The sequence below is a fragment of the Lithobates pipiens genome, unplaced genomic scaffold, assembly GCF_037356315.1.
Source record: "Lithobates pipiens isolate NorthernLeopardFrog02 unplaced genomic scaffold, aLitPip1_a1.2 Scaffold_23, whole genome shotgun sequence".
Taxonomy (NCBI): Eukaryota; Metazoa; Chordata; class Amphibia; order Anura; family Ranidae; genus Lithobates; species Lithobates pipiens.
The window spans coordinates 20,415,100-20,440,312 of NW_027507785.1; the positions used below are offsets into that span (position 1 = coordinate 20,415,100).

The window sequence follows — 25,213 nt, forward strand, 5'->3', positions numbered from 1 at the left end:
CTAATATATATATATATATATATATATATATATATATATATAATGTTTGGGGGTTCCAAGTAATTTTCTAGCAAAAAATATGTATTTTAACTTGTAAACACTAAATATCAAAAATAGGCTTAGTCATGAAAGGGCTAATCTCTATCAATCTATGCTTTATAGATTGCATTATTAGAAATAATTTCATTAAAAAAAATAAAGAAAACAGTGATGTACTTTGGGAAAATGACACCAATATTATTATCAGTGTTTATAACATTCCTGCTTGTTAACAACTGGAGCAAAAACACAAGAGAATTCTGAAAATATATTTAATTGTGAAATACAACATCCTCTGGTGTCACTCAGCTCTCTGGGGAAAGAAAAGCACACCTTATATATGGAGAGCTCTCTATGACTGGTAAATTTCATGCCTTCTGTCAACAAAAGAAAAAAGGCAATGATACATTAATATGTGTTTAAACAAATTCATTACTGGAGGATGGTGGAGGCCACCAATGAGGAGATAGAAGCTCAGCTCCTTACGACAATACATAGGCTAAAGGCGTGAAAAAAATAAAATTATTGCTAGATATCTTCTCTGGTTGAAAGCTCCTCTAAAGAAGTGTTTTTTTTGTTCTGCTTGTAAGAAGATATGCTTGTAAACTTCTGAAAAGCTATAGTATGCATGGACACATTGGCTAACATGGAGCAAAGTTTCCATTCAGAAAAAAAATTGCGCTCATAAAAGCTCAAAAGCCTGTAGGAGCCCCTTCTTCGAGCTTCTTCGAGATGCAATGTGTATGAGCCCTTTCAATACAATTTAATACGTTAGGAATCAGAGGGCCTTACTTCTAAGAGCTTACTAACTAAGAGGGAGGGTCAAGTGATATAAAGGGTAATAGCTGTGGGGGATGAGCTGATGGAGAAAATAAAAGTATAGTTGCTAGGTGGGGACAGAATAGGCTTCTCTGAAGAGAAGGGTTTTCAGGGATCGGTTGAACGAACAGAGTAAGAGATAGTCAGACAGATTGGGGTAGGGAATTACATAGGGTGGGAGAGACTCGGGAAAAGTCCTGGAGACAAGCTTGAGAAGTTCGGTTTTAAATTGAGTAAGACAATTTAACAAAATAATAAAGTCTAACCTTCTACAGTCTCTAATACACAGCAGTGAATTGGTTACCAAGAATGAGAAAAAGCTACATTTAATATTTAAAATGTAATATTTTAAATTTAATATAAATAAATTAATAAATAGCTTTGTATATACTGTACAGAGCACACAATGAGATTGATTTACTAAAACAGGAGAGCGCAAAATCTGGTGTAGCTGTGCATAGAATCCAATCAGCTTCCAGTTTTTTTTTTTCTTGAAGCTTATAGGGGTTTTAAAATCAGAAGTTTTTTTTTTTGTTTTTTTTTATCCTAATGCATTTAATGCATTAAGATAAAAAACCTTCTGTGTGCAGCAGCCCTCCTCAGTCCCCCAATCAGCATCTAATTTCAGCTTATTCATTTAAGCGTTGACAATAAAACCTGGAAGCTGATTGGCTGCTCTGGTTGCACCAGATTTTGCACTCTCCAGTTTTGGTAGAGCAAAGCTCACTGGCTCCCCTTGTGGCTGGAAACTGCAGAAGATATTGAGCAGTAAAAATGTGCAATGGTCTTCTATAGAAACTGCTTCTCAATTGTTTAAAAAATGTTAACAGTTATTTAAAATACTGTTCCTAGTGTCCCATTATCAGGAAACTGTATATAAATGAAAAAAGGTATTACATTATAGCTAATTTTAAAGGAAAATCAAATCAGATAAAATAAAAAAAAGTCAATCAAACCTCCAACTTTGTTCTTCTTAGGTTCTTTAATCTTCATTGTTCTCCTCCCCACCTTTCTGGTTCTGGTTATTTGCACATTTTTGTATTGCCTTCTAGGATACATTTATTTAGATTTATTCGATTCCCAAAGCCAGATAAGGAATACACTACCCTATTTCAGCTACGGTGATAGGTTGGACAACTGGAATTCTCCTGAAGATAGGACGTCACTTGGATAGATATTACATTGTAGAATATTGAAGGGACTTTGGGTTTCTGTTAGTTATTGGGAGCAATAGCAAAATGTAGGAAGCTTCTTATGTTGAGGTTGGATGTCCTGCTGTAAAGGTGACCTCCATGTTCCTTGTAGTAGTTTGGTGGTCTCTATTTTTCTTTCACCTTGCTGACTCCTAGACACGTTTCAATGGAAAAAGTAAACCTAACCTCCAGTTTTACCCTTCTTGGCTTCTCAGACTTTCACTACAACCATGCTGTTCTCTTCTCCGCCATTCTAGCTATATACACACTTACCTGGGCTGCTAACTTTCTTTTACTAAGTTCTATTAAACTTTCTCAGCAGTTGCACACTCCAATGTATTTTTTCTTAGGGAACCTGTCGGTAGTGGACATCACTTTCTCCACAGTGACGGTTCCCAAGCTTCTCTCCAGCATTCTTCATGGATCGACTTCCATCTCCTTCCTTGGCTGTTTCCTACAGATGTACTTCTTCGTGTTTCTTGGCACCACTGAGATTTTTCTTCTGTCGGTCATGGCATTTGATCGATATTTGGCTATTTGTATTCCTTTAAACTACATATTGTTAATGAATGATAAGGTTATGGTCATTCTGGTTTGTACCAGCTGGGTGGCAGCTTCTCTACATTCATTATTGCACACTTATATTCTGTCACATTTAACTTACTGTGGGGACAAACTTATCCACCACTTCTTCTGTGATGTCACACCGCTCATCAAACTGTCCTGCTCCAGTACTTCCCTGGCTGAGCTTCTAATATTCACCGAAGGTTCTATGGTTGTCATTATTCCGTTCCTTTTCATACTCATCTCCTATGTGCTCATTGGATGGGCTATAATGAAAATGGAAACTAAGAGTAGCCGAAGCAAGGCCTTTTCCTCCTGCTCTTCTCATCTCATGGTCATTTGTCTGTTCTATGTTACCGACATTTTCATTTACTTCCGTCCTCCATCAGACTACTCCTCCCGGTACGATCGCATTATTAGCATGGCTTACACCATCATCACACCTATGCTGAATCCTTTTATATACAGCCTAAGGAACAGAGATGTGAAAGAGGCTCTGAAGAATCTCTTTATGCAATGCTTTTCATAGCTTATTAATTAGCCCTGCTCGTGTTTTGTGGTACTAAGTAGAATTTTAGGCACTTAGCCCTTGTACACACGGTCGGAGATTCCGGCAACCAAATCCGTCGGATTTTGTCCGAAACTGTTGTATACACACGGTCGGACAAAGTTGGCGGAAAATCCGACGTGATGACGATATTTCGTTACGACGGGACTACGTTCAGGCTAGTAGCCAATAGCTTTGGTGTAGGAATTTGATCTGAGCATGCGTGGCACTTTGTCCGATCGGAATTCTCTACACATGATCGAAGTATGTCCGATCGGAGCATTTTGTCTGAAAATTTTACCAAGTTGGAAAACTTGGTCCGTTGGATACTCCGACGGAAACAGTCCAATGTAGAGCACACACAGTCGGAATATCCGACAAAACGGTCCGATCGGACACATTCCGTCGGAATCTCCGACCGTGTGTACAAGGGCTTAGACCTACTGTGTAGAATTTCGATTTTTTTTTTTTTAATTGTGTTAATTTTTTTATGTCTTCTGTAATCTAAGGCCAAAACTTTCTTGCCTATTTAATAACTTGACCTTTGGAAGATTTTACCCCCTTCATGACCAGGACATTATTTGCTAGCTTAACTGGCAATTTCTCGGACATGCAACACTGTACCCAAATGAATATATATTAGTATTAGTATATTAATTGGTTTGTGTGAAAGTTATATCTAAAAGCAATGGTATATACCTTATATTGTACAAAGTATTGGTACACTTGCCTTTACATGCACATGAACTTTAATGGCATCCCACTCTTAGTCCGTAGGGTTCAGTATTGAGTTGGCCCATCCTTTGCAGCTATAACAGCTTGAACTCTTCTGGGAAGGATATCTACAAGGTTTAGAAGTGTGTCCATGGAAATGTTTGACTGTTCTTCCAGCGGTGCGTTTGTGAGGTCAGGCACTGATATTGGACGAGAAGGCCTGGCTCGCAGTCTCCGCTCTAATTCATCACAAAGGTGTTCTATTAGGTTGAGGTCGGGACTCTGTGCAGGCCAGTCAAGTTCCTACACCCCAAACTCTCTCATCCATGCCTTTATGGACCTTGCTTTGTGCATTGGTCCAAACCATTTAATAGGGGGGGAGGGGGGTTATGGTGTGGGGTTGTTTTTCAGGGGTTGGGCTTGGCCCCTTAGTTCCAGTGAAGGGAACTCTTAAGGCGTTAGCATACCAAGACATTTTGGACAATTTAATGCTCCCAATTTTGTGGGAAGAGTTTGGGGATGGCTCCTTCCTGTTCCAACATGACTGCACACCAGTGCACAAAGCAAGGTCCATAAAGACATAGATGAGCAAGTTTGGGGTGGAGGAACTTGACTGGCTTTCACAGAGTCCAGACCTCAACCCGATACAACACCTTTGCGATGAGTTAGAGTGGAGACTGAGAGCCAGACCTTCTCTCCAACATCAGTGCCTGACCTCACAAATGCGCTTCCTATGGACTAAGACTGGGATGTCATTCAATTTTATGTGCGTGTAAAGGCAGGCGCCCCAATATTTTTTGTCAATATAATGTATACAGTTGTACTCATAAGTTTACATACCCTGGTACAATTTATGATTTCTTGGCCATTTTACAGAGAATATGATAACACAAAAACTTTTCTTTCACTCATGATTAGTGTTTGGCTGAAGCCATTTATTATCAATCAACTGTGTTTACTCTTTTTAAATCATAATGACAACAGAAACTACCCAAATTACCCTGATTAAAAGTTTACATACCCTGGTGATTTTGGCCTGATAACATGTACAAAAGTTGACACAAAGGAATTGTCAAAGGATCTGCAGGAAAAGGAAGTTGAACTGTATAAAACAGGAAAGGGATATAAAGAGATATCCAAGGAATTGAGAATGCCAATCAGCAGTGTTCAAACTCTAATTAAGAAGAGGCAGGTGGAGACAAAGAGGTGCAGGCACTAGGAAAGAGTAGATGGGTGACAGTCAGGAAGGGTAGAGGGGGAAGTGCCAGGGAGGCTGGTGCAGGGCAGGAGCATCCCAATAAGTACACTCCGTTGGGTGACATTGGTGAAACCAGTCAGGGACCAGCACTGCTGGAGCTGAGGGACTCTCCTAGCTGCCGAGGAAAGAACACTTCCAGTGAGAGTGAGGGGGGGGGGGGGGAAGCAAAGGGAAAGGAAAGACCGATTCTGGTGGTAGGGGGACTCAATTCTTAGAAGGACAGAGAGGGCAATCTGTAACAAAGACCTGAAGCCCCGAACTGTATGTTGTTCTCCTGGGTACTTGGGTTCGGCACATCATGGATCTGGTGGACAGATTACTGGGAGGGGCTGGGGAACACCCAGCTGTCATGGCGCACGTTGGCACCAATGACAAAGTCAGAGGCAGAAGGAGTATCCTAAAGAACGATTTTAGGGACTTGGGAGCTAAATTGAGGAAAAGGACCTCCAAAGTAGTGTTCTTAGGAATACTACCGGTACATCAAGCCACACCAGAAAGGCAGAGGGAGATTAGGGAAGTAAACAAGTGCCTGAAGAGCTGGTGTAGTAAGGAGGGGTTTGGGTTCCTGGAGGACTGGACCAACTTCTCAGTAGATCACCAGTACTATAGAAGGGACGGACTGCACCTAAATGAAGAGGGTGCAGATCTGCTGGGAATAAAGATGGCCAAGAAATTAGAGGGGTTTTTAAACTAGGCAATGGGGGGAGGTTCCAGAGGTAGAGATAGTCAGCGTGGAACATATTCCAGAGGGTAGTACTGGAGGCATTAGTTGTAGGTTGACTAAAGCACATAAACTCAAGGTAAGTATATATGCCTATATATCAAGAATAATGTACAAGTGAATATGAGAGATGACATCACTAAAGGGGCTAGGGAGGAGGTGGAATCCTTATGGGTAGAGCTTCAAAGGGATGAATCTAAGGGGGAATATTACTGGGAGTATGCTATAGGCCCCCTAATATGAGGGAGGAGAGGGAGATGGATCTCCTATCACAAGTTGGATTAGCAGCAAGGATAGGAAATGTTATCATAATTTGGAATTTTAGTTAGCCAGACATAGACTGGGCGGAGGGAATCACTTATTCGTCTAAGGCTCGTCAGTTCCTAAATGTCTTGCAGGACAATTTCAAGGTTCAGATGGTAGACACACCAACTAGAAATAAAGCGTTACTGGATCTACTGATCACCAACACTACAGACCTGATCATGGATGTGGAAATACGGGGCAATTTACGAAACAGCGATCACAGGTCAATTGGCTTCAGTATAAATCACACAAATAGGAAACATAAGGGGAATACAAAGACACTGAATTTCAAAAGAGCCAACTTCCCTAAACTACAAACATTGTTAGAACGCATGAATTGGGATAAAATCTTTGGAACAAAGAACACGGAGGAGAGATGGGTTTGCTTTAAAAGCATATTAAATAAGGGGATTAGGCAATGCATTCCATTGGGTAATACATTTAAAAGAGCGAACAAAAGTCCTGTATGGCTTAAATCCAATGTAAAAATGCAAATAAAAGCAAAGGAGAAGGCCTTCAAAAAATTCAAGGTTGAGGGATCATCATCTGCATTCAGACTTTATAAAGAATGCAACAAGAAATGTAAGGGTGCAATTAAGGCGGCTAAGATAGAACACGAAAAACACATAGCAGAGGAGAGCGAAAAAAAAGCCCAAGGAATTCTTTAAGTATGTAAACAGTAAAAAAGGGAGGACCGACCATATTGGCCCCATAAAGAATGAGGAAGGACATCTGGTTACAAAGGATGGGGAGATGGCAAAGGTATGGAATTTATTCTTCTCCTCAGTCTTCATGAGGGAATCGGGGGGCTTCAGTAACCAAATCTGCAGTGTTTATCCTTCTGACACATCACAGGAAACATCACCATGGTTAACAGAGGACGGAATTAAAATTAGACTGGGGAAACTTAACATTAATAAATCAATGGGACCAGATGGCTTGCATCCGAGGGGTACTTGGGAAACTCCGTCAAGTATTTGCCAGACCATTGTTCCTAATTTTTACCGACAGTCTACTGACTGGAATGGTACCTGGTGATTGGAGAAAAGCCAATGTAGCACTAATATTTAAAAAGGGCCCAAAATACATCCCTGGGAATTACAGACCAGTTAGCCTAACATCAATAGTATGCAAGCTCTTGGAGGAGATGATAAGGGACTATATACAAGATTTTAGCAATGAGAACGGTATCATTAGCAGTAATCAGCATGGATTCATAAAGAATCATTTAGTGGGGTCCCCCTGGGTTCTGTGCTGGGACCAATCCTATTTATTTTGTTCATAAACGACCTGGAGGATGGGGTAAATAGTTCAATCTCTGTATTTGCGGACAATACTAAGTTAAGCAGGGCAATAACATTCATATGTTAGGAAATATACCCAAGAATAGAACTCTTGGAGAAAGTAGGTACTCCCTAAGATCCAAATTAGTGTGACTATATACTCTCATAATTCATTCATAATAAAAAAAATGAAAAGTTACAAAACTATGATAAATGCAATTATTATATCTACAGAACCACATATAATACCTTCACCCTTCACCTTAAGTGACAACGTTGTTAACCTTAAGAACAAAATCCAGACAGGAAATTTGTAGCTAGGGGCGGACTGACAACTCATAGGGGCCCCCGGGCAATAGGAGATTTTGGGGCCTCCAGGCAATCAGAGATTATGTGGCCACACAGTATACACACACACAGTATACAATCACAAAGTATACACATACATGTACACACAGTATACACAGACATGTTTCTATTGGCTGAAAAGGTACTGGAGAGGTGGGGCAGCTATAATCTCTGGATTTTTAGACCAAAAGGATGTCGGTAAGGGACATTTCAGAAACAGATGTAAAAAAAAAACACAGATTTTTACATACTGTCCCTGGTTTTACTAAGGCTGGCAACCCTGATGGGGCCCCCCAGTGGCCCGGGGCCCTCGGGCAGTGCCCGAGTGGGTGAATGGTCAGTCCGCCCCTGTTTGTAGCACACTACCAAATTAATAAATATTGCCACTAGATCCATCAGGATATTCTCCTAAAGTGCTGGAGTTAGGGTTGCCACCTCATCCCTTTAAACCCAAACACATATTAATTACACAGGTTCTGTGGCTTATTAAGGTGGTAATTACACTCACTTGGTGCCTTATCTGCATTAAATTAGCCTCATAACCTGTGTAATGCATATGTGTTTGGGTTTAAAGGGAACAGGTGGCAACTCTAGCTGGAGTATAAAACTATAAGTAACCAGATATCTCAGCATTTATTATATCCTGGTAAATCTTAAAGACTGCTCTCATAAATCAAAATATACTGGCCCAAATTACCTTTAATAGAAAGGCATTGCAGGCCATTGCAGGCCTGCATCGACTGCATGAAATAGTTGATTAACATCAATGCAAAATTGTCTGATAGCAGGGAAAGCTAAAGTGAAGCAGTAATAAGACATGCAGGCTATATTGCTGGGCTCCAAGGTCCCTTAAAGTAAGTACCACAGTTTGGGGCAACAGTCACTCTTTAGCACCAGGATTTGGCAAGGTAATCCATTTACAGGGCTTGGCCAGGTGGATTGGCATTTTCCACTTATGGAGGAGGGGATGTGCCACATACATACAAGCTTCATGTATGGGAAGATCGGAAAAACACTAAGAATGGGTTGCCACACTCCCTCTTCATCATGCTTTGCTTTACTTAATTAGGCAGATTGAAGCTCAACGCTCCTCCAAAACGGTTCAGTATTGCCTAATTTTTGCTCAAGTCCAGCATACTAATACTTACTGTGGCAGTGTAGCAAGCAGAAAGGCAGTGGCAGCTGGTGCACAAAATTTTTGGGGAGGTGCAAACAAACTGAAAACATGAATTACAGCCTCACTGTGCCCGTCAAATGCAGCCACTGTGCCCATCAAATGCAGCCGCTGTGTCATCAAACGCAGCCACTGTGCCCATCAAATGCAGCCACTGTACTCATAAATTGCCACCACTGTGCCATCAAACGCAGCTACTGTAACCATCAATTGCCGCCAGTGTGCCCATCAATTGCCGCCAGTTTTCCTCATCCTTTGCTGCCAGTTTGCCCCATCAATTGACGACAGTTTGCCCCATCAATTGCTGCCAGTTTGCCCCATCAAATGGTGCCAGTGTGCCCCCCCCGCGTGGCACTTACCTGTCTCGGGTCAGTACTGTCCTCCGCGCTCCCTCCGAGCCCTCTGTGTCTTCTCCTGTCCTCTTCTGCTATGATTGGATGCCTGATAGGCATCCAATCACAGCGCCTGTGGCTTCAGACAATCAGGTGAGAGGTAACCCAACCCGGTGGCACCGGATTGGCTGAGAGGCGGGTCAGTGTTAGGGAAGAGACTTATTTGATTCCCTAACACAACCCTGTGTACACAGCCAAAGCACAGCAGTGCATCTGCTGTTTACTGATTTGGAAGCCTATTAGAGCCCATGGTTCTAATCAGGATGCCTATTAGAGCCAACAACTCTAATCAGGCACTTCCAAAAACATCCCCGCCGCTGTAATTCAGATGCCTGGTGCCCGACACGGGGCCAGACCCCTGAATAGGGGGTGGCAGCGGCGACAATAGATAGATTCATGCAATGCATGAATCTATCTATTGGAGATTGACGGGTGCAGGAGAGAGGGGGTGGTGCTCCTGCGCCCTCTATAGACACACCGTTACTGCAGAAAGGAACTTATATATTGTAGCTTACTATCTCCTTGTTAGGCGCCTCGGATGTAGTCAAGCATTGCCTCCTCCGCACTCAGCCTTACCGCCACCTCTGACTGCATTTAAAGTCCCGCACATGCACATTGAGTTCCCACCGCTGATGCCCACTAAACAGCTATTTTGTGGTGTGCTTTTTACATGTTCCTGTTGTCTTGGGCCCCCCCACAGTGACGGATCCTGGTAGTTCCACCACTGGTACAAATACCCCTGAAATTACCCCTTTTTGGAAAGTAGACAGCCTAAGGCATTTGGTAAGAGGCATGGTGAGCTTTTTGAAGCTGTGATTTTTTTTGTCACAATTTCTTGGTAAATGAAAAAATTTAATAATTTTATTTTGTTTTACATTTTTTACATACTGTCACCAGTGTAGTACAACATCATCATATGACTGGTGTGACAGTGATCAGAGATACTGACTGGTGACAGTATGATAAAAAAATGAATAAATATATGGTATTCATTTTTTTAAACTTTTTATACAATTTTGTTTTGTTTTTTTATTTTTTTATTTTCAACACAGCAGTTCAGTGTCACCATAGTGATGGGGGGGCTGATCAGGGAGTTACTGTAACAGAAATGGTTGGAACTGTCATGAGAACTGTGGAGTTGTGCTGTGATTGGCCCACAGCTATCACATAGTACAGGGTGCTGGGATTGGCTCAGGTACCATGTGATAGCTGTGGGACAATCGCAGCATCACTATAGGAATCATGACTGTTATGAATAAAATTAATTCATAACAGCTTTGTTGGCATTGTGATCATGTAGCGACCACATGATATGATAATAACTGATCACATAATAAACAATATCTGTTTTGTGAGCTAATAATTTTCTGTGCTCTGTTTCTTTAGACTATTATCAGTTAGCATTCTCTCTGAGCTACAGAACATTTCCCCTGTGTTATAAAAAAGAGATGGAGTGGAGGGGGAATGATTGTAGTCTTGACCTATAGTAACAATTCTGGTTCTCCACAGTTACAATGTGGTGAGTGAGCCTTATCTCCCTAGGCCAGGAAGTGTTTTGCTGGCAGGATCAGCAGGTGACAAAATAGCTAAAAAGCAAGAAAAAAAGAAAATCCAGCATATAAGGGCTGGTAAGCTATAATATATTATATTATATGATTTAACTTGTTGTTTGATACCCTTAAAGGGTTAATAATGCAGTACACCTTGTAGATCTTATATCTATTGAGGAATGCATGGTCTAGTTTAAAACCCAAGCAAACGTGTGTGTCTATTTCCCCATGTTCCCACGGGTGGATAAAGTGGGATCAAAGGGATGATGTGGTCCCCACCCAAAGCATGATGCAGGGTTTGAATTGTTCAATGGACAAAAGGACAAAAAGGAAAAGGGGACTTTATAGGCTGCCACTTGTAACCCAAGGTAAAGGAACTGGGTACTCAAAAAGATTATAAAAATACAAAAGTTTATTCACAAAACACATTCCATGACATTTTATATAATTGATATAAAACCACAAACACTTGTAATGTGTGTAGCCTGAATTCCCCAATGGGACTGGAGTGTATTAGACCTATAAGGACCTAGCCCCATGTGAAACATGAAAGTACATCCAGAAAAGGTATAACAATAATCATTTTAATTGTTTTAGGCTAGATTCCAAAAAGTGCTGGTCTTGATCTCTGATCTCTATGTGTTTTTCGTCAACCATTGGCTTCTTCAGCAGATCCTATTAATATTGGGGAGCAAGTTACAATTATTTACAACATACAATTATAAAGTTTCTCTAATAATGGTCAAGCTGACTACTCACACACCAGCAATCAGAAGCACAAAACGCTCAGTCCAATCGGTCAGACTAGGACTTGAGATCATTGCCTAAATATGGCCCACTGACCGTGGATTTACTACAAGGGACCTCTTGGGATGTTTCTTTTTTTAATAAAGGACTTGTCAAACTTTTGGGTGTTTTTATTTCTAGGCTACAGCTCTTTTTCTTTGTGAATGAGTAGGGGGTTCTCTATACCCTCTACTCATTCACGTTGGGGGGATGGTATCTGGGGGCTCCTTACTATTAAAAGGGGCTTTCAAATTTAGATAATCCCCCCACTAGCAGACCCTAACAACCACTGGGCAAGGGTTGTGGGAAAAAGGCCCTTGCTTTCATTACAAAGGGCCCTCTTGGCAAGGCACCTCCGATAGTGAAGGCATGTGGTCTGGTATGTTTCAGTTGGGGTGCATGCTTATCCTCCTCCACTTTCTTGGCCAATCAGGCTGCATGCACAAATTAAGGGTTTAATATGGATTTTTTGCACCCCCCTTAAAATGTATACCAGGCCTAAGAGGTCTGGTATGGTTTCCTAGGGGGGGCCTCACGTCCAACTTCACGTGTGCCTCTGTCCATTGTCAATATTGTTCCCCTATTAGGAGGCATACTGCCACTTCCATTCATGTCTCTGCCTATAGTCAATGATGTTCTACAAGGAGCCAGGCTTTCTCCTCAACACATGTACCTGACCATAGTCAATTATGTTCCCCTTCTAGGATTAAACTTCCACCTTCACCCATGACTCTGTATACAGTCTATCACATTCCTCTACTGGGAGCTATAGTACTGTCTTAACCCATGTCTCTGTTAATGTCATGTTCCTTTTCTCAAGAGACAGACTGTAGCCTCTACCCATGTCTCGGCACTTTGTCATGTTCCCCTGAAAGATCAGACTGCTGACTTTAGCTACGTCTGTAACCCTTCATGTATGTATCCCTAAATGGCTGCAGCACAGGTCCTACCTGCAGCTGTCCCCCACTGCCTCTAAGATTGATAACTGATTGCTCAGCTCTCAGTCTTCAGCCTGCAGAGAGTAGACATGTGCAATTCGTTTCCCAAAATTCTTACATTCGGGAGGATCCGAAATACAAATTGCCATGCGTCCGAATTCTGTACGCAATATGAACTTTTGTTTACGAATTTCGGATTTCGGATCAGTTGTCGTCATTATGCTTATGTCAGCACAGGGATGGTGGGAGCCCCTCATAATATGCACAGCAGAGGTACAGCACCCGGAAGAAATCAGCATAGCAAAGGTATGGTGGGAGCCCCTCATAATAAGCAGCCCCAGGAGGAAGTCAGCATAGCACAGGGATGGTGGGAGCCCCTCATAATAAGCAGCCCCAGGAGGAGCAGGCGCAAAATGGACCAGCGGTGCATGGCAGACAATCCGCTTCTCTCTTTCTCATCTAATGAAACTTCGTATTTCGGATAGGAAATTCTTCAACGGAATTTCATATTTCGGATAAAAACCAAACTTCCATCAGCATCGACTGTCATATTTAGGTATATTTTTGCCTTTAAATTCATCGCAAAGAACGTTCGTACACGTTAACGAACCTAACGACAATTCGTATTTCGAAACGAAACGGAACGGAATTTCGGACACGAAATACGAAGTACGAATTAATTTTAATACGAATCGAAACGGAACAGAACGAAACGAATTTATTGACGGCGCCCATGTCTAGCAGAGAGCCAGTGACGGTCAATCACGGCTTTCTGCTCTGCCCCTCCAGCACTCACTGGAGTGCTGGGCTGTGCAGAGGGCAGAAGCAGATGGCTCAGGCTCTTAGTGGTTTGCTGAGAGAGTGAACCAGCTACCTGTCCAGGCTTCTGGGCCAATATCGATCAGGATCTTTTCACAGCTGAACCGAGTTTGTAATCCTGTGATCCATAGGAGAAATATAGCCAAAAAAGCTTAGGCTATACTTCTCCTTTATAGTCTCATAGCTGGGAACCATGAGATAGCTCCAGAATAGTTAGAACTCCATAGCTGGGGACCATGAGATATGTCTTTGCTGGGATATCAGTCAGGTTATCTACTCACAGGTTCTAAGGAAGAAGGACCTGCTGCTCCCGGTGTAAAGAATAACCCAACTGAAACCTAATAAGGAATGCCAACCCCGGCTCACCTCTGTAGGATACTTGAAGAAAAAGAAGGACACATCCAAAGGTCCAAAAATGCCTTTATTGAAATCACTGTGATGACACCAAGGACACCAGAAAACAGTAATGATTAAACACAAGATGTATGTGTGAAATGTGTCTACGTGACTGTTTTCTGGTGTCCTTGGTGTCATCACAATGATTTCAATACAGTCATTTTGGAGCCTTTGGATGTGCAGCCACTCTTCTTTTTCTTCAAGTATCTACTCACAGGTCCCAAAGCAACCAGCTCCTCAGACTCAATCCCTTGATAGAGAATTCCAGCATTCAGTCCAGAGGTGCTTCAGGGACGAGGTGCTTTAGGGGCAAGCAGCCCCCTGAAGTTCACAGATACATCCCTGACAGTGGAAAAGACAATATCCTCAAGGCTTTAGGCTATTTACCACCTCCCAGACCACCTTCTGGACACCCCTCCCCAGGGATTGGCCAGCACATAGTAAATATTCAGGCTGGTATTTGAATTTCCTGCACTTCCTGTGGCAACCAATCACTGCTCCTCTGATTACAGAGCAAGCCAAAAAAACAAATTTACCTAACATCTTATACTAGAAGGGTGCTGCATCTATATTCCAGGTGAGGTGGGATTGTTGGTTGGGGACAGGGCCAGTGGCTATCATTGTCCACCCATATTACTGAATAACAATAGAGAAAGAATGTTGAGAAAATGTGTAGCAATTGTGTGTCAGGTAAAGTAAATCAATCAATATATTATATGGAAATGAGATCTGTATTTTTCTAATTATTTACAACAGTCCTTGGTAAACACTGAAGCAAAAACACAAGAGAATACTGAAAACATTAATTTGGAAAATAATCATTCCCTGATGACTCTCTGAAAGAAGACATACAGTATAAACGGAGATCTACCTTTGTATAGTAATCTATTGCTTCAGTATCTGGTGAGTGACACAGAGAATACAATATGAGTTAAAAAAATATGGATAGGTATGATGGCAGATTTCCTGAAAAAGACTGGCAATATGCCAAGAGGATGAAATTTGATAAAATTGATAAAATTAGAGAAAGAAATTTTTAATGCCACATTTATGGAAGTCCAGACATGAAATAATGTTCTGTTGTGTCTGCAGACTCTATTGTAATTACTTATCACAGGACTGTTTTGTCCAAATACTAAATAAAAAAATGCCAACAAAACAAAACCACTTTGAGAGAGCCAAGTTGCCAGTGCTGAAGATTGCACATATAGCAGGTACAGTGTGTATAGAAAATAATCGAAAGTGGTTATGAAGGCAGAAGTTTTTTTTTATCTTAAAGTGGTGTTGCCACCAAAAAATAAAAAATTGTTTAAAATTCTTAAAAAAAAAAAAAAAATTGAAAAAAAAAACATTTTTACTCACCTCTAAATACCTGTTGCTAGGGGGTCCCTCGTAGTCTGCCTTCTTCCTTGCCCGGGCTGGTGACATCACTTCCCCTCGCGCCGCACAGCCACCTGGGACCTGTCACGTGTCCCAGGTGACTGTGCGGCGTATCACGGCGCCCTGTGCCGCTCAAGCATGCGCAGTGGGTGCCCGGCTGTGAAGCTACAGCCGGGTGCCCACAGTACGAATGACGGCGCTGTGAGCGGAGCGGGGAGCGAGGGGAGGCTTCATTCCCCCGCATCGCTGGACCCTGGGGCAGGTAAGTGTCCGGTTATTATTGCAGTATTTTTAGCTGCTGACTTAAAAATTTTTTTTTTTTTAGGGGGTACCCCACTTTAATGCATTCTATGCATTAAGATAAAAAGCCGTCTGTGTGTAGTAGCCTCCCCAGCACTCTCTAATACTTACCTGAGCTCATCTCTATCCAGCGATGTCCACGAGTCTCTCGGCCATCCGGGACTCCCCCTCTTGTTTGGGTGAGACACAGCAGCGGCACCATTGCCCCCCCCCCCACCGCTCTCATTCAAAGTCCATTTGCCAATCACAAGAGAGAGGTGGCGGGGCCGAATCAGCCTAAGGCATTTGGTAAGAGGCATGGTGAGCTTTTTGAAGCTGTGATTTTTTTTGTCACAATTTCTTGGTAAATGAAAAAATTTAATAATTTTATTTTGTTTTACATTTTTTACATACTGTCACCAGTGTAGTACAACATCATCATATGACTGGTGTGACAGTGATCAGAGATACTGACTGGTGACAGTATGATAAAAAAATGAATAAATATATGGTATTCATTTTTTTAAACTTTTTATACAATTTTGTTTTGTTTTTTTATTTTTTTATTTTCAACACAGCAGTTCAGTGTCACCATAGTGATGGGGGGGCTGATCAGGGAGTTACTGTAACAGAAATGGTTGGAACTGTCATGAGAACTGTGGAGTTGTGCTGTGATTGGCCCACAGCTATCACATAGTACAGGGTGCTGGGATTGGCTCAGGTACCATGTGATAGCTGTGGGACAATCGCAGCATCACTATAGGAATCATGACTGTTATGAATAAAATTAATTCATAACAGCTTTGTTGGCATTGTGATCATGTAGCGACCACATGATATGATAATAACTGATCACATAATAAACAATATCTGTTTTGTGAGCTAATAATTTTCTGTGCTCTGTTTCTTTAGACTATTATCAGTTAGCATTCTCTCTGAGCTACAGAACATTTCCCCTGTGTTATAAAAAAGAGATGGAGTGGAGGGGGAATGATTGTAGTCTTGACCTATAGTAACAATTCTGGTTCTCCACAGTTACAATGTGGTGAGTGAGCCTTATCTCCCTAGGCCAGGAAGTGTTTTGCTGGCAGGATCAGCAGGTGACAAAATAGCTAAAAAGCAAGAAAAAAAGAAAATCCAGCATATAAGGGCTGGTAAGCTATAATATATTATATTATATGATTTAACTTGTTGTTTGATACCCTTAAAGGGTTAATAATGCAGTACACCTTGTAGATCTTATATCTATTGAGGAATGCATGGTCTAGTTTAAAACCCAAGCAAACGTGTGTGTCTATTTCCCCATGTTCCCACGGGTGGATAAAGTGGGATCAAAGGGATGATGTGGTCCCCACCCAAAGCATGATGCAGGGTTTGAATTGTTCAATGGACAAAAGGACAAAAAGGAAAAGGGGACTTTATAGGCTGCCACTTGTAACCCAAGGTAAAGGAACTGGGTACTCAAAAAGATTATAAAAATACAAAAGTTTATTCACAAAACACATTCCATGACATTTTATATAATTGATATAAAACCACAAACACTTGTAATGTGTGTAGCCTGAATTCCCCAATGGGACTGGAGTGTATTAGACCTATAAGGACCTAGCCCCATGTGAAACATGAAAGTACATCCAGAAAAGGTATAACAATAATCATTTTAATTGTTTTAGGCTAGATTCCAAAAAGTGCTGGTCTTGATCTCTGATCTCTATGTGTTTTTCGTCAACCATTGGCTTCTTCAGCAGATCCTATTAATATTGGGGAGCAAGTTACAATTATTTACAACATACAATTATAAAGTTTCTCTAATAATGGTCAAGCTGACTACTCACACACCAGCAATCAGAAGCACAAAACGCTCAGTCCAATCGGTCAGACTAGGACTTGAGATCATTGCCTAAATATGGCCCACTGACCGTGGATTTACTACAAGGGACCTCTTGGGATGTTTCTTTTTTTAATAAAGGACTTGTCAAACTTTTGGGTGTTTTTATTTCTAGGCTACAGCTCTTTTTCTTTGTGAATGAGTAGGGGGTTCTCTATACCCTCTACTCATTCACGTTGGGGGGATGGTATCTGGGGGCTCCTTACTATTAAAAGGGGCTTTCAAATTTAGATAATCCCCCCACTAGCAGACCCTAACAACCACTGGGCAAGGGTTGTGGGAAAAAGGCCCTTGCTTTCATTACAAAGGGCCCTCTTGGCAAGGCACCTCCGATAGTGAAGGCATGTGGTCTGGTATGTTTCAGTTGGGGTGCATGCTTATCCTCCTCCACTTTCTTGGCCAATCAGGCTGCATGCACAAATTAAGGGTTTAATATGGATTTTTTGCACCCCCCTTAAAATGTATACCAGGCCTAAGAGGTCTGGTATGGTTTCCTAGGGGGGGCCTCACGTCCAACTTCACGTGTGCCTCTGTCCATTGTCAATATTGTTCCCCTATTAGGAGGCATACTGCCACTTCCATTCATGTCTCTGCCTATAGTCAATGATGTTCTACAAGGAGCCAGGCTTTCTCCTCAACACATGTACCTGACCATAGTCAATTATGTTCCCCTTCTAGGATTAAACTTCCACCTTCACCCATGACTCTGTATACAGTCTATCACATTCCTCTACTGGGAGCTATAGTACTGTCTTAACCCATGTCTCTGTTAATGTCATGTTCCTTTTCTCAAGAGACAGACTGTAGCCTCTACCCATGTCTCGGCACTTTGTCATGTTCCCCTGAAAGATCAGACTGCTGACTTTAGCTACGTCTGTAACCCTTCATGTATGTATCCCTAAATGGCTGCAGCACAGGTCCTACCTGCAGCTGTCCCCCACTGCCTCTAAGATTGATAACTGATTGCTCAGCTCTCAGTCTTCAGCCTGCAGAGAGTAGACATGTGCAATTCGTTTCCCAAAATTCTTACATTCGGGAGGATCCGAAATACAAATTGCCATGCGTCCGAATTCTGTACGCAATATGAACTTTTGTTTACGAATTTCGGATTTCGGATCAGTTGTCGTCATTATGCTTATGTCAGCACAGGGATGGTGGGAGCCCCTCATAATATGCACAGCAGAGGTACAGCACCCGGAAGAAATCAGCATAGCAAAGGTATGGTGGGAGCCCCTCATAATAAGCAGCCCCAGGAGGAAGTCAGCATAGCACAGGGATGGTGGGAGCCCCTCATAATAAGCAGCCCCAGGAGGAGCAGGCGCAAAATGGACCAGCGGTGCATGGCAGACAATCCGCTTCTCTCTTTCTCATCTAATGAAACTTCGTATTTCGGATAGGAAATTCTTCAACGGAATTTCATATTTCGGATAAAAACCAAACTTCCATCAGCATCGACTGTCATATTTAGGTATATTTTTGCCTTTAAATTCATCGCAAAGAACGTTCGTACACGTTAACGAACCTAACGACAATTCGTATTTCGAAACGAAACGGAACGGAATTTCGGACACGAAATACGAAGTACGAATTAATTTTAATACGAATCGAAACGGAACAGAACGAAACGAATTTATTGACGGCGCCCATGTCTAGCAGAGAGCCAGTGACGGTCAATCACGGCTTTCTGCTCTGCCCCTCCAGCACTCACTGGAGTGCTGGGCTGTGCAGAGGGCAGAAGCAGATGGCTCAGGCTCTTAGTGGTTTGCTGAGAGAGTGAACCAGCTACCTGTCCAGGCTTCTGGGCCAATATCGATCAGGATCTTTTCACAGCTGAACCGAGTTTGTAATCCTGTGATCCATAGGAGAAATATAGCCAAAAAAGCTTAGGCTATACTTCTCCTTTATAGTCTCATAGCTGGGAACCATGAGATAGCTCCAGAATAGTTAGAACTCCATAGCTGGGGACCATGAGATATGTCTTTGCTGGGATATCAGTCAGGTTATCTACTCACAGGTTCTAAGGAAGAAGGACCTGCTGCTCCCGGTGTAAAGAATAACCCAACTGAAACCTAATAAGGAATGCCAACCCCGGCTCACCTCTGTAGGATACTTGAAGAAAAAGAAGGACACATCCAAAGGTCCAAAAATGCCTTTATTGAAATCACTGTGATGACACCAAGGACACCAGAAAACAGTAATGATTAAACACAAGATGTATGTGTGAAATGTGTCTACGTGACTGTTTTCTGGTGTCCTTGGTGTCATCACAATGATTTCAATACAGTCATTTTGGAGCCTTTGGATGTGCAGCCACTCTTCTTTTTCTTCAAGTATCTACTCACAGGTCCCAAAGCAACCAGCTCCTCAGACTCAATCCCTTGATAGAGAATTCCAGCATTCAGTCCAGAGGTGCTTCAGGGACGAGGTGCTTTAGGGGCAAGCAGCCCCCTGAAGTTCACAGATACATCCCTGACAGTGGAAAAGACAATATCCTCAAGGCTTTAGGCTATTTACCACCTCCCAGACCACCTTCTGGACACCCCTCCCCAGGGATTGGCCAGCACATAGTAAATATTCAGGCTGGTATTTGAATTTCCTGCACTTCCTGTGGCAACCAATCACTGCTCCTCTGATTACAGAGCAAGCCAAAAAAACAAATTTACCTAACATCTTATACTAGAAGGGTGCTGCATCTATATTCCAGGTGAGGTGGGATTGTTGGTTGGGGACAGGGCCAGTGGCTATCATTGTCCACCCATATTACTGAATAACAATAGAGAAAGAATGTTGAGAAAATGTGTAGCAATTGTGTGTCAGGTAAAGTAAATCAATCAATATATTATATGGAAATGAGATCTGTATTTTTCTAATTATTTACAACAGTCCTTGGTAAACACTGAAGCAAAAACACAAGAGAATACTGAAAACATTAATTTGGAAAATAATCATTCCCTGATGACTCTCTGAAAGAAGACATACAGTATAAACGGAGATCTACCTTTGTATAGTAATCTATTGCTTCAGTATCTGGTGAGTGACACAGAGAATACAATATGAGTTAAAAAAATATGGATAGGTATGATGGCAGATTTCCTGAAAAAGACTGGCAATATGCCAAGAGGATGAAATTTGATAAAATTGATAAAATTAGAGAAAGAAATTTTTAATGCCACATTTATGGAAGTCCAGACATGAAATAATGTTCTGTTGTGTCTGCAGACTCTATTGTAATTACTTATCACAGGACTGTTTTGTCCAAATACTAAATAAAAAAATGCCAACAAAACAAAACCACTTTGAGAGAGCCAAGTTGCCAGTGCTGAAGATTGCACATATAGCAGGTACAGTGTGTATAGAAAATAATCGAAAGTGGTTATGAAGGCAGAAGTTTTTTTTTATCTTAAAGTGGTGTTGCCACCAAAAAATAAAAAATTGTTTAAAATTCTTAAAAAAAAAAAAAAAATTGAAAAAAAAAACATTTTTACTCACCTCTAAATACCTGTTGCTAGGGGGTCCCTCGTAGTCTGCCTTCTTCCTTGCCCGGGCTGGTGACATCACTTCCCCTCGCGCCGCACAGCCACCTGGGACCTGTCACGTGTCCCAGGTGACTGTGCGGCGTATCACGGCGCCCTGTGCCGCTCAAGCATGCGCAGTGGGTGCCCGGCTGTGAAGCTACAGCCGGGTGCCCACAGTACGAATGACGGCGCTGTGAGCGGAGCGGGGAGCGAGGGGAGGCTTCATTCCCCCGCATCGCTGGACCCTGGGGCAGGTAAGTGTCCGGTTATTATTGCAGTATTTTTAGCTGCTGACTTAAAAATTTTTTTTTTTTTAGGGGGTACCCCACTTTAATGCATTCTATGCATTAAGATAAAAAGCCGTCTGTGTGTAGTAGCCTCCCCAGCACTCTCTAATACTTACCTGAGCTCATCTCTATCCAGCGATGTCCACGAGTCTCTCGGCCATCCGGGACTCCCCCTCTTGTTTGGGTGAGACACAGCAGCGGCACCATTGCCCCCCCCCCCACCGCTCTCATTCAAAGTCCATTTGCCAATCACAAGAGAGAGGTGGCGGGGCCGAATCATATCTCCGTATCTGAATGGACATATAGAGCTGCAGCTTGGCTTGGGTGCCCCCATAGCAAGCTGCCTGCTGTGGGGGGCACTTGACAGGAGGGAGGGGCCAGGAGCAAAGAAGAGGGACCTGAGAAGAGGAGGATCCGGGCTGTCCTGTGCAAATCCACTACACAGAGCAGGTAAGTATGATGTTTGTTATTTCTAAAAAAAAAAAAAAAAAAAACACTTTACAGTCTGAAATGAAGACAGACACAATTTTTGTTTTTATCCAGATGTATTTATTTAGAGCAACTTATAACATCCAAGTGAAAGATATAACACCAACATGTCAGAAAAAATCTATAAAAAAACAGAATCACTGAGTTTGAAAAAGGATCACCCCCTTGTGTCAGTATTTTGTTGAACCACCTTTTGCTTTAATTACAGCCTTTAGTCTGTTAGGATATGTCTCTACAAACTTTGCACATCTAGACTTTGCAATATTTGCCCACTCTTCTTTGCAGAACTGCTCAAGTTCAGTTACATTTGATGGTGACTGTTTGTGGACTGCAGTCTTCAAGTCATTTCACAGATTTTCAATGGGGTTTAAAGTGGTTGTAAACCCTTACAAACCACTTTGACCTACAGGTAAGCCTAGATTAAGGCTTACCTGAAGGTCCAAGAAATATCTCCTAAACCTATACGGTTTAGGAGATATTTGCCCGAAGACAGGCACCGCTGTCTACGGCGCATGCGCCGTAGACAGCAGCTTGCAGGCGCACTGAGCGCGGCATTTCCAACAACGGAGCATGCGCGGTAGTGACGTCATCGTGGCTCCGCCGAATGACAGCGGCGGAGCTGCGAGACCCCACCGAAAAGATGGATGCGCCGGACTACAGGGGACAGCGGTGACATCGCTGGCTCCTGTGTCAGGTAAGTGACACATAATGGGCTACTATGCGATGCATAGTAGTCCATTATGCTTTACCTTTGCAGGGAATGAAAGAGGAAGTAAACTCATCAGGGTTTACTTCCTCTTTAAGTCTGTGCTCTGACTAGGCCATGCAAAGACATTCACCTTTTTCTCACTCAACCACTCAGACATATCATTTGGTGTTGAGGCCAAATAGGTACATTTTAGTCTTTAGACCATAACATATTTTTCCATGTGGACTCAGAATCTTCAAGGTGCGTTTACGGTGGTCAGATGAGATTAAAATGTAATTATTTGGCTTCAGCACCAAACAATATGTCTGATGGAAATCCATGCAAATAACACCATTCCTACAGTAAAGCATTGAAGATGTAATATCCTGTTATAGGGGTTGTTTCTTTTCAGCAGGGACTGGAGCACTTCTCAGGATAGAAGGAAAATGGATGGGACAAAACACCATCACATTCTTGAGGAAAATCTTCTACCCTCTGCCAGAAAGTTGTCAATGGGGAGAAGGTTTACCTTCCAACATGACATTGACCCAAAGCACACAGCAAAAATTACCACACAGTGGTTAAAGAAAAAAAAAGGTGAATGTTCCTGCGTGGCCTAGCCCTAGTCAGAGCCCAGACTCAAACCCCCTTGAAAATCGGTGGAATGACTTGAATACTGCAGTCTACAAATGTTCACCATCAAATATAACTCAACTTGAAGTTCTGCAAAGAAGAGTGGCAAAGTTTAGATGTGCAAAGTTACTAGAGACATATCCCAACAGACTAAAGTCTGAAATTAAAGCAAAAAGTTGTCCAACAAAATACTGACATGATGAAGGGGTGATACTTTTTCCAACTCCGTTAATCTGTTTTTGAATTTTTTAAATTTTTCTCTGACATGTTGGTGTTATATCTTTCACTTGGATGTTATAAGTCGCACTAGTAAATACAGCTGGATAAAACAAAAACTGAGTCTGCAAAGCAACACAATGTGATTTTTTTTAAAGGGGGGTGATTCTTTTCTACGCCCACTGTAAATATTATCAAAAACACAATACACTATTATTCAGGTGGGCAACACATGAGACTAAAGCTGGACATACACTAGTAGATTTTTATCATGAACATTTATATAAAAATTCTCAGTCCATTCAATGAGTTTCTGAATAAAAAAAAAATTTAAATTTACAATTCTGAGTTTGAAAGTCAGAATTCTGAGATTAAAAGTCAGAATTCTGAGTTTGAAAGTCAGAATTCTGAGATTTAAAGTCAGAATTCTGAGTTTTAAAGTCAGAATTCTGAGATTCAAAGTCAGAATTCTGACTTTCAAACTCAGAATTCAGAATTTTTTTTTTTGATCGCCCCAGGGCTCTTCCATACTTCCATACTGAATGAGTTTTGAAAAGTACATTTTTGTTTGCTTTTAACATTCAGGTTCTGGAATGAATGTAATTTCCAAAACAAAAACCCCGTTCACTTTTTGAAGTTCATTCGTTCAAGAACAAATTACCATCCTGCTCTTTAAAATTTTGGCATCACTGCGGACAAAAATGAAGGTTGATTTACCACCATTAACAATTAGAAAATCGAAGAGGCGTTCTTAAAAAGAAACATTTTGAACCACATTTTAGCAGCATATAGACAGCTTAACAACGAAACCTCTATAATGTAATTTTTATTTTTATTTTTATTTTCAAATAATTTTTATTGAAAGTATGCAAAAGTACAATAATGGACCAGCAACAAAGTCTAGAGCAATTTATAAAACAAAGAACATTGATACATAGTAGGTAACCGTACATTTTACTCTTCTACAATGTGTGAGCTAGGGGTTTCTGTCTCCTTCACCTCCCACACCCTATCCGGGATCAAGCTGTATAGGAGGTAGCCAGGTCGGGTTACCCATGAAGTGTACAGAGTTCGGTAATCCAAGAAATAAAAGATAGAAAATACATAAAGAAGGGCCAAAATTTTGCAGGTTTGTGTTCAGTGCGTCGGATACTTATCAGACAGAGCTCCAAACCATCTATGTTAAAGCTAACTGATGGGCTAAATTGTGAGCCCAGGTAGGGGGGATAAATCAGTCCCGCCCTGGCTCAACGGGTCAGTTCTGAGGTGAAAACCATGAGAACCCCGTCTGAGAGACAGCATATTGAACACTTGTGGGAATTCGTACTTGCACCAGGGAAGGTCAGAAATAACAAAAAAGAGAGGAGAAAAGGTAGAAAGGGGGGGAAGCACTGGAAGGAAGAAGAGAGGTAGGAGAGGAGGAAGTGCACAGAAGGCTATTGGTAAGGGGAGTTCGAACCTGGCCTTGGAAAGGTAAGTGTCCTGTGGCTTCTATACCCTCTTCTATATTCAGAGAGGGACCCCGATATGTGTGGCCCAGGGCTCCCAAGTGAGTTTGAATTTATCCACTGTGTCAAGAATGGTGGAGATCTTTTCCTGGGACATTATCCATGAGATTTTTTGTTTAGTTAATCGATATGAGACTGATGGAGATTTCCAGGCTCGGTTGATAGTCATTTTGGCACCTAGGAGAATGAAGCAAATCAGAGTCTGAGTTGGTTTGGGAGTTTTTGGGTTTAGACAGTTGAGCAACGCAATTGTCTGGTTTTGTTTGATCGCAATTCCAGTGGTTTTTCAAATAAGGTTAAAAATTTTGTTCCAGTAAACTCTGATTCTGGGGCATTCCCACATAATATGAAGGAGAGTGCCCATGTGGCCGCATCCGCAATCTTCTCGCATGGGGAGAAGATTGCGGGTAATATTTGGTAAGGCGGGTAGGAGCTAGGCACCAGTGGGAAATGACCTTGAGGCTGGCTTCAATCAGTGAAATA

The 25,213-nt window shown here is 41.9% G+C and overlaps 1 protein-coding gene across 1 annotated transcript; it reads left to right on the forward strand.

Annotated features, from left to right (window-relative positions):
• Positions 1-419: 419 nt before the first annotated feature.
• Positions 420-4,109, forward strand: LOC143927241 (olfactory receptor 1f45-like). Its single transcript, XM_077451242.1, has one exon. It carries the CDS (start codon positions 2,218-2,220, stop codon positions 3,142-3,144), a length of 927 nt encoding a protein of 308 aa, XP_077307368.1. The 5' UTR covers positions 420-2,217; the 3' UTR covers positions 3,145-4,109.
• Positions 4,110-25,213: the final 21,104 nt, after the last annotated feature.